Source organism: Malaclemys terrapin, chromosome 23 (assembly GCF_027887155.1).
Source record: "Malaclemys terrapin pileata isolate rMalTer1 chromosome 23, rMalTer1.hap1, whole genome shotgun sequence".
Taxonomy (NCBI): Eukaryota; Metazoa; Chordata; order Testudines; family Emydidae; genus Malaclemys; species Malaclemys terrapin.
In genome coordinates this window covers 5,173,387-5,192,525 of record NC_071527.1, presented here as the reverse complement: position 1 = coordinate 5,192,525, position 19,139 = coordinate 5,173,387, and the positions used below count along the sequence as shown (strand labels likewise).

Below are 19,139 nucleotides of genomic sequence, written 5' to 3'. Positions count from 1 at the left end.
TGTGGTAGAGTTGGGACTTGAGCCCAGATCTCCCAAATGGCAGGTGAATGCCCTAACCATGGGACCATCCTTCCTCAAATCCCGGAAAAGCTTCCACTTGTTTAATGCCCATCATTTAGTGAAAGAGTCAGTCGCTCATGATTTTAGCTCTGGTGGTCGCTGGTCCACCCCAGATGTGCTGGCCAAATTGGGGATGGTCACACAGTGCTTATTTTACCGTCAAAAAACCCATCCACCCTGGAATGAAAATAATTTTTGTGCCGGGGGTGAGTTTAGCTGAAGTTAAGTGTTTAGTAGGTTGGAATAAAGAATGGGCTTCCTGCCAGGAAAACCAAGCCCATGAATAGCTGAGATTGTTTTCTTTACACCTGCTCTTCCAACCCCAGCTCAAAGACATATAAAGGAGGACGGAGCAGCTGTCATGTCAGAGGGGCGCCTACTCCTCCTGTCCCAGCTCTGTTCTCACGCCGTAGCTTTGTCATAGTGCTCCGGAGTCCTCTTGGAACAAGCCACCATGAGTCGGCAGCTGAACGCCAGAGCCGGAGGTTGCAGCAGGGGCTTCGGCAGCGTCTCTGCGATTATTTCCAATGGGGGCAGATCCAGCTGCACCTCTCTGAGCCGAGGAAGAAGTAGACACTGTGTCTTTGGCAGCAGAAGTCTCTATAATCTAGGCGGGATTAAAAGCGTTTCCAATAGCTTGATTGGTGGAGGCTGGCGGCTCGGCGGTGGCTTTGGTGGTGGATTTGGCACTAGTGGTGGGGCTGGTGGCTTTGGTGGTGGTGGCTTGTTTGGTGGAGGAGTTGGTGGTGGGAGGAGTAGCCCTGGGTTCTCTATTTGCCCACCTGGTGGCATCCAAGAAGTGACCATCAACCAGAACCTGCTTGTGCCACTCAACCTGGAGATCGACCCAGAGATCCAGAAAGTGCGAGTGCAGGAGAGGGAGCAGATTAAGACCCTCAACAACAAGTTTGCCTCCTTCATCGACAAGGTGGGCCCGGTAGTTTCTTAATTATTTTAATTGTCGTCATCATTGTTGCAGATTCAGCAAAGCCTCCATAGTCGTGATAACACTTTAGCATGGGCCTAAATTTAAGCATGTGCCCAAGTCCTGCTGAAATCATCAGCATCATTATTCTGCTTCTCAGGACAGCTAGAGAGGTGTGTAGGGGGATACATAGATTCATCAATTGGTTGATCAGTAGTGGAATGTGTAGGGGGTAGATTAATAAATAAACAGAGGGTCAGATGCTACCGATTTTTTTTATTTCCATTGCATTGAGAATAGCAAATGACCAAATCCTGTTGAGGGTTAACCAAGATTTCCCTGATGCTGGAATGGGAGATGAGCAGGTTGCTAGGGTAACTGACCTGCCAGTGCTCTGGAGGATCGTCTCCAAAATCTGGGGCCTCTTTTCTCTGTTTGGATCTCAGGTCCGATTCCTGGAGCAACAGAATAAAGTTCTGGAGACCAAATGGAACCTGCTGCAGCAGCAGCCCACGTCAAATGCTGGGAACAACCTGGAGCCCGCCTTTGAGGCCTACGTTGGCAGCCTAAGGAAGCATCTTGATAGTCTGGTGGGGGAGAGGGGAAGGCAGGACTCAGAACTGAAGAACATGCAGGATCTGGTGGAGGACTTGAAGCACAAGTATGTGAAGAAAGTGCTGGGTCGTGTTCATGTTCTCCATGGACTAAGGGCCAGGTTTTTAGAGGCATTTAGGCTCCTGAAGATGCAGAAAGGCACCTAATGGTATTTTCAAAAGCACTTAGGTGCCCAGCTCCCGACGTGCTTTTGAAAATCCCACTAGGCGTTTGTGACAGAGCTGCCACTTATTGAGCGCCTCCTCATGCAGTGCTGTCCCTCTATTGTCCCTCTTCGGGGCCCCTGATGAGCTCCACAGAGTCTCTCTTGTGAGTAGTGCCAACCTCTACTTGGGACTGGTTTAATGACCGCAGACAATGCCACATAGTCCTTAGTGTCTCAAAAATAAAATCCAGCATTGCAAGCCCAGGGCTTCACTCCAGTCTCTGGCTTTTCTGCCCATCTCAGTGGAGTTCTTCTCCTGCCAGCATCGGTTCTTTGCAGGGTTGTTACTCGTAGCTGTTTCTAGCTAGAGCTAAGCCTTCTGGATATAGCTTCCTTCTCCTACCTGCCTCTTCCCTGTTCTGAGGGAGAAGGCTGTCTATATACTGCCTTCCTCTTGATTGACTGGAAGAGAGGAGAGCCCTAACTCATCCTAGACTACAGGGCTCCTGGTCCTGGACCCTTAAAGGGACAGTGTCCTGTTCCCTTCCTCCCCCATCCAACAGCTAATTTCCTGGGACTGTTAATTCTTTTCCACTACAACAGTGTTTCTCAAACTGGGATCGTCGCTTGTGTAGGGAAAGCCACTGGCAGGCTGGGCCGGTTTGTTTACCTGCCCCGTCCACAGGTCTGGCTGATCGCGGCTCCCCCTGGCCACGGTTCGCCGCTGCAGGCCAATGGGGGCAGCCGGAAGCGGTGGCCAGTCAGTCCCTCGGCCCGTGCTGCTTCCAGCAGCTCCCATTGGCCTGGACAGCGAACCGGGGCCAGTGGGAGCCGCGATCAGCCAGACCTGCGGACGGGGCAGGTAAACAAACCGGCCCGGCCCGCCAGGGGTTTTCCCTACACAAGCGGTGACCCCAGTTTGAGAAACACTGCACTACAAGGCAATTTCCAGTGTTTTTATTCATTCCCACTTTCTGGAATGGGGTCTTCTGGCCCCCTATATATTTAAGGACCAGTATACCCTGTTACAGTGTCTGTCTACATCTTTAGGTGCCAAAATACCTTTAAAACTCTGGTCCTTTGACACTGCATAACTATTAGGCTGTGTGCCAATGTTCGTACATGTTGATTTCACCATATGCACGCAAACCAATGAAAACAATTTCAATAGTTGTTAATCGGAATGTACTGACAGGCAAAATAAGAAAACTGCTGCTTGAGAACTTATTCAAGTCCCCTCTTCATGTGTATAAAACGTGTTGTAATACCTCCGTTAAGCAATTATTGTCTGAAACTCCACCTCACGATTTCCTGCACTTGTGACCATTTAAATCAATAAAAATAATGTTCAAATATGCTTATAGCCCATAATTTTGTGCAACTGTGGACATTTAAATTGATGATAAAATCGAAAAAAAAAGGTTAAAAATAAACATCGACGTTATCCGTCAAAATGATAAAAACCTAAAGGTTGAATTCTGCCAGGCCTAATAAGAATTCTGGGCTGGTGTTTTGCAATAAGTCCTTGGACAGTGTGAAGCATTTAACAATGCTGCAGGTGCCGGATGAGAGATTTTTTTAACCTGAGTGAGTGCAAAAGGGTGCCGGGTGGGATTTTCAGAAGCACTGAGCATTGGCCTAACTCGACTCCCATTGACATTGCTGGGAAAGCGGGAGCAGGGTTACGCCAGCAACGAATGCTTTCGAAAGTCCCAGCCAGCACATCTACCAGTGCAGGGATAGCGCAGGACTTGCAAGCAGCGCTGATTGGAAAAACATCATCGAAAGAGGAAAATTGGCCAAACTAATTTTGCGTGTGTTGGTACAATGTGAAATTGTAGCAAAATGTTGACGAAAATTCCTGCACAGGGAAAAATATTGAAAGAAAGAGATTTGTTTCTGAAAGTTTTCATTCTGAATTTAATTTTACATTGAGTTTACATGCTTATGGTATTTTTGTGATGTTTACATTATTTGGGACTTGTCAGCAGTAGTACTGCATATTGTCTTCTGTCCTGACAGATATGAAGAGGAAATCAACAGGCGCATGGCAGCGGAGAATGAGTTTGTGCTGCTGAAGAAGGTGAGTAACACCTTATCAAAGATTAAGGGTTGGTTGTCTCTGCTCCACTCTCATGGATGCTAATTGGAGCATATGCCTTGGTCCAGTGGTTAGGGCTCTGGGCTAGGATTCAAAACACCTGTGTTCTCCTCTTGGCTGTGACCTTGGGCGAGTCATTTCTTGCCTGTTTCCTCTCCTATGTCTGTCTTGTCTATTTAGTTTGCAAGCTGTCAGGGACAGGGACACTGTCTCACTACGTGTTTGTACAGCACCTAGCAGGATGGGGTTCTGATTCAGCAGGATAATTTGTGATGTAATGAAAACTGTTGCTATCCCTTTAAGTGTGATGGGTTTCCTAGTCCTGCTTGCAGGCTGGGGGGCTTTGTAGGAAAGCGTGCGATCTGGGCTTTGAGCAGTCATTCTGCAAACAATCAGCCTAGAGCAAGGTGACCCAGGCCTCTCCTTGTTAGGAAGCAGCCTGCTTTGTCTCTCTTCGTCTTTGGTTCTTGTGTGTTAGGATTCTGGATTCTAAGAAATAAAGTAGTGTATTGCTGCAACCTCACAGAAAAGGTGTTCTATGGTCTTTATCTAACTTCTCTGTGTGTATGCCACGAACATAACAATAATGTTGGCAGGGGGCATGCATGGGGAAGAGAAGATAGTACAAAAATAAAAACACATAAAACAAAGGAAACCTTGGACCGTTCACAAGAAGGGAAGTGGCTTTAAAGCTATGGGGAAAAGGCTTGGCCACAGGCATAAGTTGAAGGCAATGCGGTATAGTGGTTAAAGCAAGAGACTGGGAGCCAGGGCATCTGAATGCCACTGGCATGCTGAGTAACTTTGGGCAAGTCGCTTTCCTGCTGTATGGCTCAGTTTCCCCATTTGCAAGAGGCAGACAATACTGACCTACCTGGGACAGAAGGTCATGAATGTTTATACATTTTGGGTGAGAGACTTTAAAAATATCTAAATTACATAATAGAAGCCAGGTTTGATTTTATTTAAACTGTTTGTATTTCTAAGAGTGGGATTCACAGGCAAGTCTACAGCTAGGAATGCAGGTATATGTGTACATAGATAGACAGGTGACTATTAGATACAGATAGTTACGCAGTTTGAAAGGACTGAGGTGTTAAATTTCAGCTAGAGTACCACTGGAAGGCACGTTTGGCATACAACATTATGTATCACAGCATTAGGGCCAGATGCATCTATACTGAAGTATAGTATTTTTTCTCATGGAAAATTGCTAATTTTTGGCAAAATATTGAAAACTGGAATCTTTTGGCTAAAAACCAAAATAATTTGATTCAAAATGGTGCTATGGTGCCACATTGAAGATGTCGTTCAGGTGCCTGATGCTCACTTTCTCCTCTTCTGTGGGTAGGGTTGCCAACTTTCTAATTGAAGAAAACCAAACACCTTTGCCATGCCCTTCCCTTCCCTGAGCCCCCGCTCACTCCATCCTCCCTCCCTCCGTTGCTTGCTCTCCCTCACCCTCACTCACTTGCTCATTTTCACCAGGCTGGGGGAGGGGGTTGGAGTGTGGGAGGGGGTGAAGGCTCCGGCTGGGTGTGCGGTCTCTGGGGTGGGGATGAGGGGTTTGGGGTGCAGGAGGGGGCTTTGGGCTGAGGCTGAGGGGTTCAGAGTGCAGAGGGGGTGAGGACTCCGGCTGGAGGTGTGGGCTCTGGGGTGGGGCCAGGGATGGGGGGCTTGGGGTGCAGGAGAGGGTTCAGGGCTGGGGCAGAGGGTTAGGGCATGGGAGAGGGGGAGGGCTGCAGGCTCCAGGTGGCGCTTACCTCAGGTGACTCCTGGAAAACGACCAGCATGTCTCTCCAGCTCCTAGGCGGAGGGGCCACGGCGTTCTGCTCACCGTCCCACGGCTCCCATTGGCCGCAGTTCCTGGCCAATGGGAGCTGTGGAGCTGGCGCTTGGGGCGGGGGCAGTGCGCGGAGCCCCTGTGGCCATCCCTACGCCTAGGAGCTGGAGGGACATGCTGGCCACTTCCCGGGAGATGCACGGAGCCGGGTATGGAGCCTGCCAGCTCCACTGTGCCGGCAGTGCTGCCAACCGGACTTTTAATGGCCCAGTCAGTGGTCCTGACTGGAGCCCCCAGGGTCCCTTTTCGACCAGGTGTTCCAGTCGAAAACAGGATACCTGGCAACCTATCTGTGGGCCAGGCTCTCTTGCTGGACTACATCTCCCATGATGCATTACTTTGTTGCCTCTTGGTGAGGAGATAGAGTGGTGTATCCTGGGTGATGTAGGCCAACCAGAGAGCCCAGCCCATAGAAGAAAATGGAAGGGTAAGGCACTTGAGCTACAACTCCCATAAGGCCCAGTGTGAACTGAAACATTTTGGGTTTAATCAAAAATTTTTCAATTTTGAGCCATTCGGTACTGTGACAAAATTGTCAACATTTTCCGTGGAAAGCAGACACTTTTCATGAAAAATTTAATTTAGTCAAAAACACGATGTTCAATCAAAACGCAGTTTGGGCAAAAAAGTTTTGGCCAGTCCTAATCTCTATCCTCTGGCTGCTTTGCACATTACTCTGATAATGCAAAGTGGCCATAAATCTGGATTAACTGGCTAAATGAAGCTGATAGCTGCCTTGCACTGGGCTATATCAATGCATCTGTCCCTGAAAGCACAGAGTTATTCAGTATGAGTTGACACACAAGCAACAGGTGTTTTGGATGCAGCAAAGTCAACCTATCTAGAATACGGAATAAATTTCCCATTCTGGACACTGGGGAAGGTTCTCTCCACATGGCACTTTATAGCACCAGGAGGTATAATTGCTCTCTATAAATGCATCAGAGACCTAAACACCAGGGAGGGAGAAGATCTATTTAAGCTAATGGACAATGTTGGCACAAGAAAAAATGGGTGTAAAGTGGCCAGGAATAAATTGAGGCTGGAAATTAGTAGATGTTTCTAACCATGAGAGGAGGGAGGTTCTGGAACAGCCTCCCAGTAGGAGTAATGGGGAAAAACAGTCTAACAAATGTTTAGATGGAGCTTCATATATTATAATGAATAGGGTGACCTGCAATCATAGGAGACTGTCCTCAATGACCCAGGAGATCCCTTCCAGTCCTGTGTCCCTGTGTCTCAAAGCTGGGCCCCCAGGGGACCCAGCAGATTGTCACCTCTCTGTTCCCACCCGCTGTCTCCCTATGAACCAACTGAGCAGGAGAGATGATGGAACCTGAAGTTACATCAGGGAGGGCTTCCCTGGGCCTGGCTGGAGGAACATCGTGCTCTCTGATTGGTCAGGGCTTCCTTTTTAAACCCAAAGAGAGGCGCAGGAAGTTGTCTACACAACTGGGCTCTGCTTGTCTGCTACGTTGGATTCTGCCTTCTTGCCTGACTCCTTAACCATGCTTTCCTGACCTGTTCCTGGTTCCCTCCCTCCTGGTCTCTGGCTCCAGTGCTGACTCTTGGCTTGACTCTGTCTCCTGCTCTAACCACTAGACCTGGCTGCCTATGTCCTGGCCCCGACGTATCTTGCCTCCTGTGCAAGGCGTGTGTGAAACTCTGTTGTTCTGACCTGTTGGTGTTTTGCATCCACTTTGCATTTACTTCGTATTAGTGGAAATTACCACACCAGGAGCAAGGCAACGGGAAATCAGCCCTTCCTGTTCTCGAAACTGTCACCTGTTCCCCTGAGCTTGAAAGAATGATCTCCATGGCCATTTTTCAGGACTTGGATGTTGCCTACATGAAAAAGGTGGAGATGGAGGCCAAGGTGGCTGCCATGACAGATGAGATCAACTTTCTGAGAGCCCTGTATGAGACGGTGAGGATGTTCTCGGTTCTCCTAATCCACACAGAAATGCCCCACATCATATTGAGTACTTTTCTAGAGCACCTTAAATGTTTATATATGTCTTATACCTGTCACCAGAAAAATTGCAGTGGTGGAATTTCTAAGCAAGCCTCTGATTGCTTCCAGAAAACGTACAAACATGGCAGGATGGCCCAACACTAAGGAACGGAAAGGTCTAAATAGCAGGAGAAGTTGGAGGACAGTAGCATAGTTGCCCAAAGATCCAACACTCAATGCCACATTCTCCCCTGACCTGCATCTTGTATATACACCAGTGCAAAAATGAGAGCAAACAATACTGAATTTAAAAGGTAGAAATCTACATCCATTTTACCCTCACTACGCTGGTGTGAATGACCATGCAAGGCAGAGGGGCTGGAACAATTTTTGTAGTGGGGCTGCTGAGAGCCATGGAACCAAACTGCAAACCCTGTATATGATGGAAACCACTTCAAGCCAGTGGGTGTGGCAGCACCCCCAGCATAGGCACCAACTCCATGGGTGCTCCGGGGCTGGAGCACCCACAGGGAAAAATTGGTGGGTGCTGAGCACCCACCAGCAGCTCCCTGCCCCCCCCGCCCAGCTCACCTCTGCCTCCGCTCTGCCTCCGCCTCCTCCCTGAGCGCGCTGCATGCCAGCTTTTCCTCCCTAGCTCCCAGCGCTTTCGCTGCAAAACAGCTGTTTGGCATGTCTGGGAGGGAGGAGGGTGGAGGGGGAACGCGGTGTGCTCGGGGAAGAGGCGGGGCCGGGGCAGGGATTTAGGGAAGGGGTCCAATAGGGGTAGGGAGGTGGCAGAGTTGGGGCAGGGACTTTGGGGAAGGGGTTGGAATGGGGGCGGGGTAGGGGCGGGGAAAGAGTGGAGTCGGGGCAGGGCCGGGGCCAGACGGGGTCCGAGCACCCACTGGCACTGGGGAAAGTTGGCGCCTATGCCCCTAGTTCCAGCACCTATGATGCAAAGTGCCAGGAAAAGGCCGAGAATCTGATCCTGATGTCCTTAGCAAGAACACGACCCTGTTCCCACTGATGTCAATGACAAAACTCCAGCTGACTTCAGGATTAGACTCTCGGTACGCACCCAGGCAAAACTCATACCGAGTACAAAGAGAATTCCACTGGTGGAAGGACTTCAGAGTGTGGCCCCCTCAGGAAGAACATCACTGCAGAGGTTCTATAGTCATTTAGATAAGACATAAGAGTTTTGGAAGGCCTAAAAATCCATGCTTCGAAGCAATCTCTATTAAGAATCAGGATGAGACCATCCCTCGCCTGCCTATTATAGTGTTCTTGCACTTTCCTCCAGGGCAGCTGGGGTTGGCCACTGTCAGAGACAGGATGCTGGATTAGATGGATCTTGCGTCTAGTCCGTCTGGTAATTCCTATGTTCCCAATGTGAGTGTGTGTTACAAGGCCCAGAGAATTTGAGCTGTTACAGCCCCTCCCCTACTCTTCAGCTTTAGCTCAAGTTGTAGCTGTTCATCCTTAAAGCTCCAGAGGTCATCTATTCATTCCCTGATGTTGGCCAAGAGGGTGCCTGTAACGGTAAGACATACCTAGAATAATACCCTGCAGGCTAGATGATATATGCAAGGAAATAAGGACAGATACAAGTGACCAGCCTGATAGATGTGGGCTTTTGGAGACCAACTACTTAGAAAAAAATACACCCATGAAAATTCTGCATAGAGTTGTCCGATGGGTAAACTCTGGGCTAAATCTTATTCAGGCAAAACAACCATTAACATCAGTGGGCGTTTGAATAAGACATGAGTAAAGAAGGGTAAGGACTTTGAGGTTCATTCTTTGTGGCTCAGTACAACATTTAACCATATGAGTCATTTCCCCTCATTTTTATTTTCAGTAGCTAGATAAATAAGTCAATACGTATGGCACAGCGAGCTAGCTAGAAAGACAGCAATAAGAGTTGGGGGAAGGAGGAAGAAATACATAGAGAATGATAATAGATGAGAGCAACAGGTTTCTAGAGAGAATCATAGAATTGTAGGACTGGAAGGGACCTCGAGAGGTCATCTAGTTCAGTCCTCTGCACTCATGGCAGGACTAAGGATTATCTAGACCATCCCCGACTAACCTGCTCTTAAAAAACTCCAGTGATGGAGATTCCACAACCTCCCTGGGCAATTGCATAACCACCCTGACAATTAGGAAGTTTTTCCTCATGTCCAACCTAAACTGCCCTTACTGCAATTTAATCAGCATCTGGCATCTAGAAAGGGCCACTCACTGATGGGGACTTTGTATGTTTTTCAGGAATTGGCACAAATGCAAAGACAGATCAGTGACACCAGCGTTATCTTGTCTATGGACAACAACCGAGCCCTGGACCTGGATGGGATCATTGCTGAGGTGAAGGCTCACTATGAAGACATGGCCAACAGGAGCCGAGCTGAAGCCAACTCCATGTACCAAGGCAAGGTGAGTCATCGTGTGGCTTCAAGGTATGGAGCCATACAATGCCACATGGAAAAGAGTCAACCAGATCTTCTGTGCCCCCATTCTGTGGATAAAATAGAGTTTTCCAATTCAGCACCACTTATGTGAACTAAATATAGTTAATACAATGTTTATAGTAGTGATATCTTGTCACATTGATTTTTCTCACTTCTTAATGACATCTGAAAATCTACTTATCGCCCCACCAGCATAGTATCTGAATGCCTCATGTATTTATCCTCACAACACCTCTCTGTGGCAGGTATTATTCCCATTGTACAGATGGGGAAACTGAGGCACAGAGTGACTCGCCCAAGATCTCTCAATGTCTGTGGTAAACCATGGAATTGAACTATGGTTTCTCAAGTCCCAGGATAGCACCCTAACCACCCTGCTAAGGAATACAGAACATAATGCAGGAATAAGAGAGGTACCTGTCACTTTAATTAAGGATGCTGTGAAATATATCCATCTCCCATTGATTGTATAATCATGATCAAGCAGGTGTGGAGCAGCTGTAGCTCCTATTTGCTTCTCAGAATTAGCCCTGATCAGGTTAGATCTGCCTTTGGAAAATATAGTCTATTATAATAATTTTTTTTTTCTGGCCATCAGTTTCAGGAGCTTCAGGTCACTGCTGGGAAACACGACAATGATCTGAAAAACTCCAAGCTGGAGATCTCGGAGCTGACCCGGCTGATCCACAGACTGCAGGCTGAACTTGAAAATGTGAAAAAACAGGTAGAGCACATCTTCTTAATATAAAATGAGCAGATGTGCTATGGACCCTGGACATGAGGGCAACTGTGACAGACTGCCAGATGTGCTTTTCTCGTCCTGAATACTGCCACGGTGCCTGTAATGGTGCTAAAAACAAGGAGGTTGTTTCTGCTTGATGTAAAACAAATGTGTTCATCCTGAACTGAAGCTGGGGAAAAAATTTCATCCAAAACTTTTGCGTGTGTGAAAAATCCAGAAACAGCAGCACCACAACGTTTTGGTTTCGCTGAATTGTTTTGGTGGGAAAAAAATTCTCCCCAAATCTTGACATTTTCAAAATGTTTCCATTTTTGGGGGCTCAAAATGACTTTTCATTTCAAAATGTCAGTACATTTTTTTTTTAAATAAAAAAGATAGTCAACATCAACACAACATGTTTCAATTGTGTAGGACCAAAATGTGATCTAAAGGGAAGTTTTGTCTTTTACTTTTCTGATTTGCTGAAAATGTGATACATTTTGTTTTCGGTTCGACACAAACCAGTTTCTTTTCTAGTTTTTGGAATTGCCAGTCAACCAAAAAATCCTTCATCCGCACAGCTCTGCTATGAACCCTGGCCGCTAGTACAGAGTGACAGATGTGCTCTTCTTGTCCTGAATACTGCCATGGTGCCCATAGTGATGCCAAAGATGACACGAGAGGCTCTACAATGTCAATGAAAGGAGTTAGTCCCAGGGCGAATCAAGTCTCATCCACATATTTCATGATTTCCCTGAAGAATAGTTAAAAAGTGCCTATGGAATTTAACATCTGTATATGATATTGTGAGGCATTATATACAATTGCCTTGATCTAATTCAGTTACAGTAAAGACCAAGAAGGAATGAAATAAATGGATTTCTTTCTTTCCACCTAGTTCATTTCTCTTTCCATCTAATGCCTCTTTCATTCCATCTGTCTATCCACCTAATCATCTTTAAATACACCTAGATCATCTATCTATCCATCTAATGCCTCTTTCCTTCCATCCGTCCACCCATCTAATCATCTTTAAATACACCTAGATCATCTATCTATCCATCTAATGCCTCTTTCCTTCCATCTGTCCACCCATCTAATCATCTTTAAATACACCTAGATCATCTATCTATCCATCTAATGCCTCTTTCCTTCCATCTGTCCACCCACCTAATCATCTTTAAATACACCTAGATCATCTATCTATCCATCTAATGCCTCTTTCCTTCCATCTGTCTACCCACCTAATCATCTTTAAATACACCTAGATTATCTATCTCTCTATCACATTTATAGTGTGTCATTCACCACAGTATCTAGGTACTGGTTCTTGTCTACAGAAAGATGATCCAAAGGTCTGATGATAAAGAGTTCATTTAAAAGTCTTAAGGCCTGTTTCAAAAGTCCACTGAAGTCAATGGGAAGATGCTCATTGACGGTCATGGGGTTCCAGATGAGGTGCTGAGAATGGATGACCACATGGTTAGTTTGCTTTCTTCTTTTCTTTGCAGTGCGCCAAACTGCAGTCGGCTGTTGCCGAGACAGAGGCACGTGGGGAGCTTACCCTGAAGGACGCTAGGGAAAAGCTGGTTGAATTGGAAATGGCCCTGCAGAAAGCTAAGGAGGAGATGGCTCGTTTGCTGCGTGATTACCAGGAGCTCTTGAATATCAAGCTGGCCCTGGATATTGAGATTGCCACGTACAAGACGTTGCTGGAGGGAGAAGAATGCAGGTGCAATATATACATAGGGCCTGACTTTTGCAAAGCAGCCTCTGTTGCGGTTGGTGTACACTTTTTTTGCCCACAAATCATTGTGCTCGCAGGTTTCTGCTGGCTGATTCCAGAAAACTGAAATATTTCACAGGGTTCTATCAGTTTCGTCAACATTTTCACGGGAAGTAATGGCCACATTTTGTTTTGACTTTAATATATTTGAAATGATAAAGTCGAAACACGTTTCAATAGGTTCAACACTGTCTGCAGAATATTTAATTTAACCAAAAATCCAGAGACTTTGACTTTTCTTCCCTTTTGGGATGCATCCAAATTTTGAAATCTCGGAATCTCCCACGGGATGCAAATTCCGAATTTTGACCAGCTCTAACCTACAGGTGATTAGATGGAGATCCAGTGGTTGGGGAAACTCTGAGCTTCGAGGACTGAATAACCCTGTTCCAATCACTGTTCTCCCATCATGTGACTGCATCCTCATAGTCTCCAGTGAGCTGTGCTTGCTGGAATACAAGAGGTGTCCAAATCTTGTGGGAGGCACCCAAAACTTGCCCCACACCAGCTCTAAGAACCGTATGACCTCATTGAAATGTAGCGCTACGAGCCGCACTGCGCCCTTTTGAAAGCACATGCCTTGTCTACTATTGGGAAGGAAATTCTGCATACTTCCCTTGACTTCAGGTTTCAGGGTGTGTCCTAACTTGTAGCAGCCAGGCTAAATCAATGACCTAAATGGTGTTTCTTTCCTCAACAGGATGTCTGGAGAGTGTGCCAGTGCTGTGAACATCTGTAAGTAACTTGAGCGTCTATTTGCTAAAGATAGTCACAGGCAAACTGGAAGCCTCTATTCTCCTCCCCCCCGACCACTACTCAGCACAAGACAGAGTAGGAAACAGTTTCCTGGTGGTTATCACTGGTCTTGGCTCTAATGATGCTTAGAGCAGCCCAGTAGCTGCTCTAAGTTGCACCATTGGTGTAGGGTCCTTAATAAACCCAATGCCAGTGGAGGATTGGCAGCATGGAACTATACTCCACCATGCCCCCTTTTACAGCCAATATGCCGCCTTCCCTCTCCTGACATGCTTCTCATGCCATGCAGGGGATGAGCAGCAGTATCAATGCAAACACGAGACTTCTCCGTTGTGCATTTGCACCCTGATTATAGACCCTTTGCACAACCTGAGTGATGCATAGAGGCCCTAACAAGAACTGGTTGGAAAATGTCGTTTCCCCCCGCCCCCAATGGAAAATTAAATTTTTTGGGGGGCAAAAATTCGAACCCCACTATACCTTGATTTGGAAATACAGCTGGGACATCTCATGGGAGTTGGAGTACATGTGCCTCATGGTCAGACTACACAATCCAGGAAGCCACTAAAAAGGGGGTAGAATGCGGATCCTAGAATCCTAGACTATCAGGGTTGGAAGGGACCTCAGGAGGTCATCTAGGCCAACCCCCTGCTCAAAGCAGGACCAATCCCCAGACATGACCCAATAAGCTAGTTCATGACACTGGCTAAACAAATGCGTTTGGGTTTCGCTCTGCAATTCATGGGCTGCGGCTGGAATAACTTGAACATCTTGGTCTTTTGCAGCGGTAGTCAGCAGCAGCTCTGGAGGCGGGAGTGGGATAAGCTGGGGAGGAGGAGGAGGAGGCGGGCTCAGTCTCGGAGGAGGCGGGCTCAGTGTCGGAGGAGGCGGCTCCAGCTCTGGAAGCGGAAGAGGCATTGGAGGATACAGCTATGGAGGCAGGGGAGGTAGTTCCTGTGTGAAAATCATATCGACGACCTCTTCAAGCAAAAGAACCACCATATGCTAAAGCCTAGGAACTGTAGTTACTATTACCTGAGCACCGGAAGATTTCCTTTATTGTGGCGTAGCGGGCAGAGCACTGGATTGGGACTCAGAAGACCTGGGTTCTATTCCCAGCTCGCCCACTTCTTCCCTGGGTGACCTTGGACAGGGCTCTGTGCCTCAGTTTCCCCATCTGTAATATAGGGATAATGATACTGACCTCTTCTGTAAAGCGCTTTGAGATCCACTGATGGAAAAACACTGTAAATGAGGTAGGTATTATTATTGTTGAGACCAAATATCCACATGCTCACACCCAACACTATCACTGAAAAAGTGACTGGTAACATCACAGTAACGCAACTGATGTGACCAGAGATCTTGTTTCTTCCGAATTTCCCTCCCAGAAAAGTTTTACCAAAAAGATCTTGAGCCTGAAGATAATTCATTCCCCCCGCCCCCATCTCTACTGCACTTTGTATCCAACTTCCTGTATACTACACTAGAAAAATCCCATACATTTCTGCAGTCTGGATGTGATCATGGATTGTAGCTTGCTCTCTGCTTTGTGTGTTCCTACTGTACTTGTTGTAGCCGTGAAAGAAACATTTTCTGTGTTGTTCTTCTAAGCCAGGGCCTTCAAATGGGGCTAAAAGACTCAGGCATCTGACTCCCATTGACTTTCTATGGCAGTGTGTACATCTTTAATATTCTTTTAAAGTCGCAGAATTAGTCCCACTGAGTTTCTTTCCATTGGATACATTAATCCCAATGGGCCAAAATTCTGGTGCAGGTCCATTGAAAATGAAGGAATAACTAGGGCTGGGCAAATAATCTTTTTTTTGGCTTGGGGGTCAACTCAAAATTTGGGGAAAAACTGGTTTCGTATTGAATAAAGTTTCATTCAATCTGAAACAAAAACATATTCAGTTTTGAGTTGCATTTAGTTTCATTTTCATGGGGTTTTCAACATTTTTGAATGTTTTTCTTTCCAAATTACATTTATGTTAACCACTGAGCAGAAGGTCGTTCCGAAACGAGAAGTCGAAACATTTTATTTCAGCAATTCCAATTGTTTTTCTTTCTCAGCTGAAGCTATTTGCTGAAATTGACCCAAATTCACAAATAGTTTTGATCAACCCAATTTTTCAGCGAAAAAAGGATTCACCTGAAAATTTCCACCCAGCTTTAGGGGTAACAAAGAGGGGAATTTGGCCCACTCTCTGGCTCAGCAGGGTAACCCCTTGTACTCCTTGCTCTGAGAGCGGTATGAAACATTACCACTAATAAACAAGATGCCTTCCTATCTTAGGAACAAATCTTGGGAGTTCCAACTCATCTCTTGGCCTTGATGCCACACAAAAGTTGTACCACTTTAGTTCACTGGTAGAAAGTAACAGAGGGTCCTGTGGCACCTTTGAGACTAACAGAAGTATTGGGAGCATAAGCTTTCGTGGGTAAGAACCTCACTTCTTCAGATGACTTGCATCTGCCTTGCATCTGAAGAAGTGAGGTTCTTACCCACGAAAGCTTATGCTCCCAATACTTCTGTTAGTCTTAAAGGTGCCACAGGACCCTCTGTTACTTTTTACAGATTCAGACTAACACGGCTACCCCTCTGATACTTCACTGGTAGAGTTAATGCTATAATGTGGATGAAGTTATACTATTAAAAAAAACAGTTTATGCCAATATCCTGTACAGGCAGAGCAATAAGCTATATTGGTAGAAGCACTCTTATGTGACTGTCCACATTACGGGTTGTACCAGCATAACTATTTTGGCAAAAACACCCCCCCTAACTGAAATAGTTCTATTAGTACACAATCTGTGTGTAGACCAGGACTTAAAACTCTCAAGGAAGTCAATAGGAGTCTTGCTTGAATAAGGACTTGGGCCTTGTCTACACTATAGCCTTCTGCCAGCATAGCTGTGTTGGTCTCCGAGGCGTGATCCCTGATCAGTACAACTGTGCCACCAGGATCCCTAGTGTGGCTTGTTTTGCTTAGGGAGGGTGGAAAGGTCCTCACTGGACAAACTAGCCAGGAGGATGCGCTCTGTATGTGGTTTCTGTATGTTGCGTGCGTACTGGGTGGCAAGGTTCTCCTCCATGCTGATGTTGTACTGTTGAACATTCCACGCTTCCTGGTGTATCTCCAATAAACTGCAGCTGTCATTCAGGGTTCAGAGAGTGAGAAAGCTTTAGTGGGAGGGTCATCCGAGGCCAAATCCTCAGCAGGGGTACACTGAGGATCTGACCCATATTGTTACTGGTTTCATGTCAATTGTACACGGCTGTAAAAGCAATCAGCCCAATTATATGCTGGTGCTAATCAGCTTTACCTCCTTTGATGGCAGTAGAGCTCTGCAAACTCCAATCATTCAAAGATCATGAGATTAAAAAAACAACAACAACAAGAAACCCAACAACCCCACCATATTTATTTTCCTTCCATGCCTTCCTGTTTTGGAAGATGCAGGTGGATCACATTTTTCAAGCTCTAACTTACTCTCTGGTTCCCAGGGACCCTGGAAAGTAAATAACCATATAACAGTGCACTTTGGATACACAGTGGAAGATGAGAGCAGGAAAAGCCGTAGGGTGAGGAGGCCCTTAGCAAGAGGGGGTTTTCAGCTGGTCTGGATCTGCCTGTTTTAAGGCCACTTGACATGGCCAGAGAAGCATCACAGGGCCCAGTGGAGGAGGAATTGTATAGAACTGCTGACAATGAGAGGAGAGTCAAACCTAAAACAGCGAGATGTGTTAGAGGGCTTTCCCTTCACCCCCACCCCTGGTTCTTGTCACGCAGACAGAAAGCAGAAGACCAGAAGTCTGAAATGCAGGCAATGCAATGTTTATTGGGATTAGTTCCAAGCAAGCATATGCATAGTTCTACACGCCGGCAGAGTCTGTTTCCCAGTTTTTCGTTCCCAGCTCTGACGCAGAGCATTTACCCCGTGTCCCCCTTCCCAGCTCTGACGCAGCAGAGCCTTGCCTGTATCCCTATTCCCGTTTCCCATTTCCCACCTCCTCCTCCTTAGCAGGCCCAAATATACCTGCAATGCACGCCGGTGGTCCCACCCCTTACAATTTATGATCATGTTCTGTTTTGGAGGGTCATAGGTCTGGGGTCTTTGTTTCCTCCTTTTTTTTGTATTTTATGGGAGGGGGGAGGAGTGAGGTTGTGATCTGGCCAAAGCCAGGCCTTTCTTTGGCTTTTAGTGTGTCTTATGCCTTCCCCTGCAGCCTCTTTTCCCTTCTAACTGGTTCCTTAATCTTGGCATGAGAGAAGAGCCAGGCAGCCTTCCAGTGTATGCTCATATATTACATTCCCATCTTGCCCCAGAACACTTTACCTGCTCTATCCCTTATTTTTTCCCATTATACTAACAAACCCATTTGGCCCAGCAGAAGCAACACACATAGTGTCCTTGTTCTTAGTATCAGGGGGTAGCCGTGTTAGTCTGTATCTACAAAAACAACAAGGAGTCTGAGGTTTTTACTCACAAAAGCTTATGCCCAAATAAATCTGTTAGTCTTTAAGGTGCCACCAGACTCCTTGTTGTTCTTGTTCTTAGGGTTACCATACGTCCGGATTTTTGGGCCTTAAATCCCCGTCTGGGAGGAAATCCCAAAAAGCCGGACATGTCCGGGAAAATAGGGAGGGAAGGACCGGCAGTGCTCGGCTGGGGGCCGGAGCCGCTGGGGTCGGCAATGCTCGGCCGGGGGCCGGAGCCACCGGGGCCGGGGCCAGCGGTGCTCGGCCGGAGGCGGCGGTGCTCGGCCCGGGGGCCGGGCCGGACTGGGGGTGCTCGGCCGGGGGCCGGGGCCAGCAGTGCGGAGCCAGGGGTGCGGGGCTGGGGCCGGGGGCCGGCGGTGCGGGGCCGGAGCCACCAGGGCCGGAGCCGCCGGTTCAGGGCCCGGGGCCGGCGGTGCTCGGCCGGGGGCCAGGCCGTGGCTGGCGGTGCGGCGCTGGGGGCTGGGGCCGGCGGTGCTCGGCCGGGGGCCAGGCCAGGGCCGGCGGTGCGGGGCCGGGCGGTGCTCGGCCGGGGGTCAAATGTTTGCGGGAAGCAGGGGAGGGGGAGGGGCAGGGGGTGAAGTGTCCAGGGGAGTGAGCGGAGTTGGGGCGGGGCCGGGCTGGGGCGGGGCTGGGGCGGGGCTGGGGCAGGGGGGCGGGGAAGGGGCGGAGTTGGGGCAGGGCCGGGGCCCATGGAGTGTCCTCTTTTTGGACACTTAAAATATGGTAACCCTATTGTTCTTTGTTCACACATATTAGTATAAGATATAAGAGTATCAAAAAGTCAAACCCAAAATTCTATCTCAGGCTGACAAACAAGCCTATATACTAACAAGATGTTCCCCCCCCCCCCGCCTTCGATTAATAACTTTAATTAAAGCTCCTGTTTGTTGTTTACCTCTGGTCAGGAGAGAACACCAGCCAGCAAGACCTAAAATAGTGCTCTCCAGGCTTGTAGCTAACAGACTGCCATTTTTCAGGCCCTTATCAGCTATAACAGAACAAGAAGCAATGGTCACAAGTTGCAGTGGGGGAGGTCTAGGTTGGCTATTAGGAAACACTATTTCACCAGGAGGGTGGTGAAGCACTGGAATGAGTTACCTAGGGAGGTGGTGGAATCTCTATCCTTAAAGGTTTTTAAGGCCCGGCTTGACAAAGCCCTGGCTGGGATGATTTAGTTGGGGATTGGTCCTGCTTTGAGCAGGGAGTTGGACTAGATGACCTCCTGAGGTCCCTTCCAACCCTGATATTCTATGATTC

General features: G+C 47.5%; 1 protein-coding gene across 1 annotated transcript; it reads left to right on the top strand.

The window, feature by feature from the left end:
* The first annotated feature begins 407 nt into the window (after window positions 1-407).
* LOC128828429 (keratin, type II cytoskeletal 5-like) lies at window positions 408-15,680 on the top strand. Its single transcript, XM_054013119.1, has 9 exons — window positions 408-988; window positions 1,432-1,646; window positions 3,768-3,828; window positions 7,521-7,616; window positions 9,915-10,079; window positions 10,713-10,838; window positions 12,347-12,567; window positions 13,322-13,356; window positions 14,163-15,680. Exons 1-9 carry the CDS (start codon window positions 515-517, stop codon window positions 14,384-14,386), a joined length of 1,617 nt encoding a protein of 538 aa, XP_053869094.1. The 5' UTR covers window positions 408-514; the 3' UTR covers window positions 14,387-15,680.
* The last annotated feature ends 3,459 nt before the right edge of the window (window positions 15,681-19,139 follow it).